The sequence below is a fragment of the Marmota marmota genome, unplaced genomic scaffold (genome assembly GCF_001458135.2).
Source record: "Marmota marmota marmota unplaced genomic scaffold, marMar, whole genome shotgun sequence".
In the NCBI taxonomy this organism is placed as follows: Eukaryota; Metazoa; Chordata; class Mammalia; order Rodentia; family Sciuridae; genus Marmota; species Marmota marmota.
In genome coordinates, this window is record NW_026000093.1 from 36,017,779 (window position 1) to 36,027,568 (window position 9,790).

At 31.3% G+C, this 9,790-nt stretch overlaps 1 protein-coding gene across 1 annotated transcript in view; it reads right to left on the reverse strand.

The window, feature by feature from the left end:
• Mmp16 (matrix metallopeptidase 16) overlaps positions 1-9,790 on the reverse strand; it is a 267,958-nt gene that overhangs the window by 117,368 nt on the left and 140,800 nt on the right. Inside the window, exon 4 of the mRNA XM_048782771.1 lies at positions 8,189-8,493. Within this exon, the coding sequence (XP_048638728.1) occupies positions 8,189-8,493 (305 nt within the window). The remainder of the gene's footprint in view (positions 1-8,188; positions 8,494-9,790) is intronic.

The following is a 9,790-nucleotide window of genomic DNA, read 5'->3' on the forward strand; positions in this document are numbered from 1 at the left end:
TTTATTAGTACTGCAGCTACCAGGAAAGAAACTAACAAATATTTATTTTAATATTTCTTATATATGCCAGGTATTGAAGTAGATGCATTGACATATTAATGTTTAAATGGTGGTTATGTTCTTTTAAACTCCCATATCCTATATTATAAACATAGAGACAAATTCTTAATTAAAAAATGTTAAATATATAATGAATTTCATTTATTTATTTATTTATTTATTTATTTATTTATTTATTGCTAGGAATCAACGCACCCTGCCAGTGAGCTATATCCAAAGCCCTAGAATTGTCATAAATATAGAATTGATATCTTAATTATATTATCATCAATAAACTTGAGCTAAGTATTGAAAAAAAATAGTCCTCTTTATCTGAAGACTAAATAATTTTTTTCTTGATCTAAATTATAAAGACACTCAGGTATAGATATGCCAGAGTTGGTATATATCTATATTGATATTTTTAAAGAATAATAGTTTTCATGGGGTCCATTATGTCAATTCTAAGCAGAGCAAGAAGCAGGCTACATCATCCAGCAAGAAAACAATCTAAGTTAAACAGTATCTGATTTGTAGGACAATCTGAGTAGAAAATGTTCAAGAGAAGACACTGGAAATAAAGTTGAAGACACTTACAAAACTGAAAGAATGTTCATTTAATTTTTAATGTGCTCTTTTGAACCTTATCATTTGACATCTATTTAAGTCAAAGTAGATTTAATTTCATCTTTTTCCCTGAACTAAAGGTTGGTGTCTGATTTTTAAATGTGCACAACCACTCAAAACATCAGTTTTAGCTTACTGCTTTCCTGACTTATTAGAGATATACTTTACAGAAGTGATGCCAAACTATTCAATAAAAATATGCTTTTTATTACCCATTTATTTATTAATTAGTGAGAAGATCTGTGGAGCACCTTGACTTTCAGAAGTAAGAATTTTAAGTATTCTTTAAAAATGTTTCTTATGTCCGGGTGCAGTAGCACACACCTATCATCCCAGCAACTTGGAGGGCTAAGGCAGGAGAATTATGAGTTCAAAGCCAGTCTAAGCATTTTAGCAAGGCCCTAAGCAACTTAGTGAGACCCTGTCTCAGAACAGATACTTCTCAGAAGAGGATATACAATCAATCAACAAATACATGAAAAAATTGTTCACCATCTCTAACAATTGAGTGCCCCTGGGTTCAATACCTGGTACCAAAAAAAAAAAAGTGCTTATTATGTTACGTTACATCATAAATTCAATATTACAAATACATATGTCTACCCTAAATTGTAAAATTTTACTATTGTTAATAGTGTAGATCATTAATATTTTCATTAAAATTTTATACAATGCTCAGTCCTTCCCCAGGTTTCTATTATGATTGATAACAGCAAAATTAAAATCAATAAAATTTTTGTTGAAGGAAGAGAACATGAAATTACAACATCAGACCTGTATGTTAACATCATAAATGCTGAAGGATTAACCGCAAATTTTTCTTATCTTTAACATTATGTTATCAATAACTCATAAGAAGTGTCTTTCAGGACACACATAGTTTCTAACATACATATTTTTATATAGGAATACTTTAACCACAGATACATTTTAATACCATGAAGACTATCCAAGTATTTAAGATATATAAATTATGTACATTTCCTTCCAGTGTCTTTTAGTAGTTTGCATAGCAGAGATCGTTTTATTATTTAGTCAATTGTGAAGAAATTTTTTATTGTTTTGTCTAGTGCTTTATAGAATTTTTTAAAACTTACATAATGTATGTATTTATGGATCTTATTTTATTTACTTTCAGTGAATAAAATTACTTCTGAAGGTGGGCATGCTGGTGCCCACCTCAGGAGGCTGAGGCAGGAGGATTAAAGTTCAAAGCCAGCCTTAGCAACTTGGCAAGGCCCTAAGCAAGTTAGTGAGAATCTGTTTCAAAATAAAAAGGGCTGAGGATGTGGCTTACTGGTTAAGCACTCTGGGTTCAAACTCTGGTACTAAAAAGAAAAAAAAAAAGTAGACTTCCAAATTACATAATACTACAATGTCACTTTAGAATAATACTTTCTGGCAACTACGTGTTCCTTTATTTCTTTTGCGTTATTTTACCACTCATCATCTTCTGAGATGGTGAAAGAATGTATAATATCTAGGCTGGATCTATCTACCTGGTCTTCTACCTCTTGTTTTATTCATAGCTTTCACATCATCATCTTTTTGGGAAATGGTTTATACCAAAAACTTCCACAAGTTTTCTTTTTATGGTCCATAGAAAATTGTTTATGAGGTGTTATGTTGTTTCCAATATTATTTTTCTGGCTCACTCGATAACATATTTTCAGTATAGATTCTTCTTTTGCATTTTCAAGTAGATGTACCCTTTATCAAATTATTTGTTATCATTTTAATGGTAACATTCTGTTAGTACTACCTACCTAACCCTGGGCAAATTAACAAACTTTTAGTGCCTAAATTTATTTACAAATTGAACTGATTATATTACCTACTTGTAAACTTGTACAAAAAAAATAAGTGAGTTAATATATAAAAGCTAATTTGGAATAGTATCTGGGACATACTAAATGCACAAGTAATTTAGGCCATTAATATTACTTTTTGTTTTCTTCTTCAGGCATCTTTGATTAAAAATAATCAGTATTTTTGAATTACCTATTTTCTTTTATATGCTAGCCTTTTCAACTAAAACCTGGAAAGTAGGGTGACATCTCATTGTCTTAAGTCGATTTCCATTGGTTAAAATACATGCAACAGGTTAGAAACTCCTCTTGCCCACCATTTTGTCTTTTGATACATTACACCATGTGTAAAAAAAAAAAAAAAACACACACACACACACATTGTGGTTTACAAGGTTGATTTCTCCTCCCTTTCTAAATGGGGAGAAAGGTTTTATTGTCCCATTTGATGTCAAATTAAGAGGAAGGTGACAAATGTAAGGACAGGAGTCTATAAATTTGTTTAAACTGAATGGAATTTGCTAAAATGAAAGGATAGATGATTTTATACTGATGTGGCTGTTATTGTGGCAAAAAATGGACAAAATTAAGGTAGAAATTTGTTAATGGTCTTGAATAATTTAAATAATGTAAAACTAGCAGTTTTTTATTTCAAGCCAACTGAATTATTTCAAAAGCTTAAAAATATAGTTTATATTCATAAAAATGGCTAAATTTTAAACATTTAATTTTGTTTTGTTGATGACAATCCAGATTTAAGGAAAAAGAACCTATTTAAAAATGAATTTGAAGGAAATTTCCTACACAGACTATAGAAGGACAGAAATGACAGAAATTAAATAATCATTAATAGGTCAAAATTCAAATGAAAACTGATTATGATTAAGCAACTTACCTATGGAGTTGTATGTAAAATCCAAGTAATATTGCTTATCTCCTGACATACTGGTGTAGAAGTCACTTATTAGCTATTTATTTAATCCACTGCCTTTCTCCAGTGTTCCTTGTGATTAGGTGTGGCCATGGGGTTGAAATTTAGTTAGTGGAACTTGAGCAGAAATGTTATAGACACCACTTGCAGGATGGACACCTAAAACCTTGGGCACACTTATCTCATTTCTCTCAATTGCTGCCTGAATGTTGACATCTGAGGCAACCTTGGATGCCATGTATTAATTATGGCTAAAACTCCATTCTATGGGAGAGAGCCGCTCTCTCCCATCAAATGCACAAGAAATTAAATTCTACTGTGTTAAAAGTCATGGGCATTTCTCTCTTACGTTTATTAATAACTATCTTATAGGCTTTTAATGTTCATGATCTATCTATATATTTTATTAATACTGTAATAATGAAATAGTTTTTGTGAGCGTGTCTACATCAGTTAGCAGGCTGTTCTCTAATTGCACACAACTTGATACTGCAAAATGATCAAATGAAGCTACATAATGGAACGATTTCAAAAGAGTTGACACTATCAAACTTGAAGTCACGTAGTCTAGTGAAATAAAATAAACTTTGTGAAATAAAGATCATTCCAGGAAGGTTTTAAAGCAAACAACACATGGTTTTAAAAACAAGTAAAAAAAAACACTGCCATGAAGGTGAAAGCCAAATTTCTTTGAGAAAGAGAGAGTTTCCAAGATTTGATAAAACATGCTAAGGTAAGAACTATGCAGTAGAGAGATCATTTTAGAAATTAAAATATCAGTAAGTTTGCCTGTTTAAGGACAGGTTAAGCCCTTGACTGCTTAGTCACATGGAGTCCTTCCCTTATCTTCAAAAACCACAGTATAAATAGCTCTAGATTATTCCCTCAGACTGTGTTGCTGACTAACAGACATCTTCATAATAGCCAGTTGGCATCTATCTCCTTTCCTCAAAGACAAAAGTTCAAATCCTGTACCTCTGAGACATGTCGTATAGCCGTAGCAGCTGAACATGAACAGAAAGTGTGGGGAGGTATCAGACAGCTGCCAAATATCTGGGTTTACCTAGGGCATGTACTTTCTGTACTAGTGTACCCAAGATTATATCTTTCTTACAGAGTGTTAACTCTCCATGGTTGGCATAAGTTAGGTCCATTGACTCAAGAATCACATCATGAAAATCCTTTGAGTATTCATGAGTGAGTGGGCTGGGATGAAATAATAATTTCACATTGCAAAACAGAATAGATTTACGAGTTTTAATGTCTCAGGTGACATTTTTATCATTATTAATCTCTCCTTATATTTTTGGACAGCCTGCCACAAGAGTGATATGCCCTTGACTTTAGGCTATGAACTTTCAAAACAGTAAATAGTCTTTGTATTTCATTATTTCTGTTAGCAGAATTGCAACTGCAATGGTAAATAGGACATTATTTAGATATTATTCTCTCCCAAGTTTTATATATCATTATAATAGATATATTTTTTTGTTCAGAGATGATCAATTTGAAATCCCATTACTACTTAGATATTTGTCTATTTAGAAATAGCTTTGTGGGGGCTGGAGTTGTGGCTCAGAGGTAGAGTGCTTGCCTAGCATGCATGAGGCACTGGGTTCGATCCCCAGTACCACATAAATAATTAAATAAACAAAATAAAGGTATTTAAACAAAAAAGAAATAGCTTTGTGATAGGTTTGTGTTTGTAATTTTAATTCCACTTAAACTTTATATCATAGCCAAGGAAACTATAAGCTAATGTAATCCAAAATAAAGTTTAACATTCTAGAGTTAAAATTTCCAAACTACTGTAAATATATTATTTTCAAAAACCCTATCATGATAAATATTTTCTTTTTAATTACTCTGGATATATTTTACTTATTCAGTAAACAAAAATTAAAAACTCAATAAAAATAAATAAATTAAAAAATAGAAAAATGGCATAATTTTTTTAGGGATGTATGCGTGTGAAAGAGACAATGAGTATGTGTATGTGTGTGAGACAGAGAGGGAGAATGTGGATATTTATTTTAATTTACTTAATGGCATTCAGCTTGAGTTTTCAAAAAATATCATGACTATAAGCAAATTGATAGAAAAGTAGATAACAATGAATTAAGGGTTACTGGCAACCTAAGACACCGTTTATCTCTTTTGAGGTAGACAGAATTCAAATTGCCTTCATTAGCTGAGCAATATGCTGTGGAAAATGAGCTGGGTACTTATCAAAAGGCTTTTTCATTTGCATTTTCACTAAATAACCAAGCTGCTCTGTTTTCTCCTTGCTCAAGAGCTGTAAATAGGATAGGAAGAAAATAATTCAGGTAAGTAAGCCAGGGGCATTCCAGGACTAGATTAAAGAAAAACAAAAGTTTATTGATGAAGATGTAAAAATTTTGTCTTGTATTATTTGTGATACAATAGTCTCACATGCAGTTTGGATCTAGTATATACAAAGGCATGAATTCTCCCCACATTCCCCAGTACCACAAGCAAAGCTAGAGGCTGTTCTTTTGATAAATGATCAATACTTCAGCCTGACACTACCCTGGCTGCCCTGCTGTTTCTGGTTAAGAGTTTGAATTTCAATTAAGCAGTAAATCTTTATGGAATTACATTTCCTACAGTCAATTAACATCTCACTAATCCCTTGCAATTCTGAAACATTATTATTTTGTACAGTTCTTTCCTTTAGGCACATTCACAAGGCCAAACATTCTTATTTGAGTGCTAAAGACATATTTTCCTCCAAATGAAAAACCAAGTATCAAACAACTGTTTTAAGTTTTTAGTCATGTGGCTGTATGTGCAGAGAATGTTCTATCTCCATAGTATAAGTTAGGAAGCAATCAGATAAACCAGTGGATTCTCTCAGTGACAAGTGACTTAAAGTGATTGCACACCTACAGGCCACATGCTATATTTCAGATTTTTTTCTATATATCCATTCCTTGAAAAACAATATACAAAACAAAAATAATTCACAGCAATGATCATACTCAAATGAATGTAAACATTCCCATTTCCTATGTCATCAAATCCTCTTACCGAGTTTTTCTTAAAAACTTTGTCTATTTTTAAAAAGTGTTGGTTGATGTCTTAAAAACTCACTAATAGAGCACACATCCAAGAATTATCAAGGCCCTTCTTTGTCAAGGATTTCAGCATACTAAGACAAAATATTGGCAATTTGATAGTTTCCTCCTTCATATAAGATTTTAATACATTTTAATTTATGAGGCCAAAAAGCCAAATTAACACAACTTCAAAACTACAGATTTTAAAGTTTCAGCATAAATAAGTGATACGTATTTAAGGAACTAGACATATTTAATCTTATTTAAACTTTACACAATGTGTACATGTATGGAAATGTTACATGTTGTCCTGAAGTATATATAGTTATTAGTTAAAACATTAATTTAAATTTTAAAAATAATGTGACTTTAATAATTGGATATATAATTGCAATAAAAGATTATTTTCTGTTTTCAGAACTTCAAGACCATTATTCCCCTGGAAGCAAACATACTTTTGCCTGTGCCAACAAAATTCTCCCATTAGAAGTACCACTCTTTTTAATAATTTAGAGTGCAAAAACAAAATGCTAACAATTGACTTGAAGTCTGAGTGATTTCATTGGGATGATTGGGTGACTTTGATAAAAATAAAAGAAAATTTCATTTTAAGTGATATCAGGATCAAACTTTTTTTTTTAGTTTTTTTTTTCTTTTTTTTCTTATTTCTTAGATACATCGCAAAGAATCAAACTTTATGGTTCAACAACCATATTGCCAGATATTGTATTATTAGATGCTCAGATATAGTTTATATAGTCCTGCATAGAAAGAGCTTCCACTCACATTCTTCATAGCCTGTTATTTAAACTACATGGTAAGAACAAGAAAATACACATCAGACAGAGGCTTTTTGAACTGATGGCTATTTAGCCAGCTTTTAAACATTAATCTGCTTGACTCCAAGGTTTTTGGCTTTTCATTCCACTACACTTGAAATCTCCTGATAAATCTGTCTCTGTCTTTTAAATAAAAAGTTTTGAAAAATATAAATATAATTTATTTTGGAAAACAAGAACAGTTGTGTTTTCTTTTAAAACTGATTGCTATTTTAACTCAACCTCTGTTCTATCCATTACATGACTGAACCCTGGGTGTCCTAAATATGCGAAGCTATTACAATAATCCAGCTAACTAAACCTTCTAATGAATTAACAAAGCTTCATTTCATGACTAGGCTTAACTCATCAAGGAGGAATTAAGAGTTTTATTAGCTGATTAGTTGTCATCAAAGCTATGCATTCTTGTAGTAGAACAACATTCTACAATAGAGAGGAGGAAAAATATTTAAGTCTTACAAGAATTAGGCACATGGATGCTTAGGAATCATATAAGTCTAAGATGCTATAATTGAATGTTAAAAAAAATCAGAATCAAAATATGCATTTTTGTCTAGAAACACATGCCTTTTATTCAAGTAACTATCATGTTAGTTGTTTTATCATGAAGTTGTTTTTAAATTTACAATATTTACAAATACAGTGTAAGGTTTTAATCTTTAACCAAAAGAACATATGCATAACTATATTATCTACTGACTCATACCAATTCTTGTTCTAAAACATAACAAGCCTTACATATTGCTTTATAACTTTAAAGGAAAATTTAGAATCAATGCCTTACGCTTGTAAATTAGTAAATCCCTGGGGCGTTCTAAAAATAAAAATAAGTCTATTTACACTGCAAAAAAAGTATAAACTTACCATCATGATTAGGATTTCCTAGTGTCCATGGCTCATCTGAATCAAAATGAGTATCTCCTCCAATTCCTGGTCCAGGGAAATAGGCATGTGCCAAAAATCCTCCCTCCCCATCAAAGGGAGAACTGTCTCCATGAAAACCAGATGCAAATATAATGGTTATATCCACATCACGTTTGCCATTTTCTAATTCACTGTAGGGAACTTCTTCAAATGTCAGAGGAGTTACATTCTGCCACACATCAAAGGCACGGCGAATAGCCTTACGGGTCTCAGGGTCTCCTACTTTAGGAGTTACGTTCTTTATGCTGAAAGTTAGAAAAGACAATAATTAGCTTGGCTCTATTATGTCAACCTTATTTCAGATTTAGATCATAGTTCAGTAAAATGTAAAGGAAAAAACTAATAATATTAAATTAAAATGAAATTTATGTATTCTTCTTGTCTTCATAGCTAGTTTTTACTCTCTTGGGATCATTAAATTATCAGTAGTATAGTGTTTAATTATCAAAGTTATCAGTGAGAAGATCTTTGCAGAATGGTTAAATGGTTAACAGTCAATTTGCCTCCTGGAGAATAATGCAGAAAGGGAGATCTGCCAAACAATCAAACTCGTACAACGGGTTCAATTTAAAATAAAAATTTCAATTTCTTCATGTTTTTAAATATTTAGAGGTACATCATTGTATCTGCATACATCAATTTCAAATATTGTACTCATGCTTTTCTTTATTTATGAACACTAATTCAGCAGACATTATCACTTCTTAAGTTTTAAACAGAAGATTATAATTTCTGATACACTATTATTTTAACTTTTCTAATTAAAAATGTACTGAGTAATCATATGAATTTAAATCAGACTATTTAGTTTGTTCTTATGCTAACAAAATCAATGAAATATTATCAATATTATTCTTGATTATGTTTATACTAATCAGATACTTATTTTTTCTAGATAATTTTGTTTTTTTCTAACTAAACATAAATGAAACTAATATGTATGTATATGTGTGTATATATGCATAAAATAGATATGCATACATATAAGTAAATAAATATATATTTATGTATATAAATATATGTATGTATAGATTTATATAAATGTATATATTTATATAAGTATATTTATATATTTATATAATATATAGTTTTATGGTTTGGATATGAGGTGTCCCCCAAATCTCATGTGTGAGACTATGCAAGAAGGTTTAGAGGAGAAATGTGAGAGTCTTAACCCAATGAGTGATCGAGATCTACTGTGTGGTAACTGAAGTGGTAGGGTGTGGCTGGAGGAGGTGGCTTTGGGATATATATTTGTATCTGGCAAGTGGAGACACTCTTCTCTGCTTCCTGTTCACCATGATGTGAGCTGCTTCCCTCTGCTACACTCTTCCAGTATGATGTTCAGCCTCACCTTGAGCCCCAGAGAATGGAGCTAGCCTTCTATGGACTAAGACCTCTGAAACCATGAGCCCTCAAAGTTTTCCTCCTTCTATAGTTCTGGTCTGATCCTTTAGTCACAGAAGCGAAAAAGCTTTCATATATATATATATATATATATATATATATATATATATAGAGAGAGAGAGAGAGAGAGAGAGG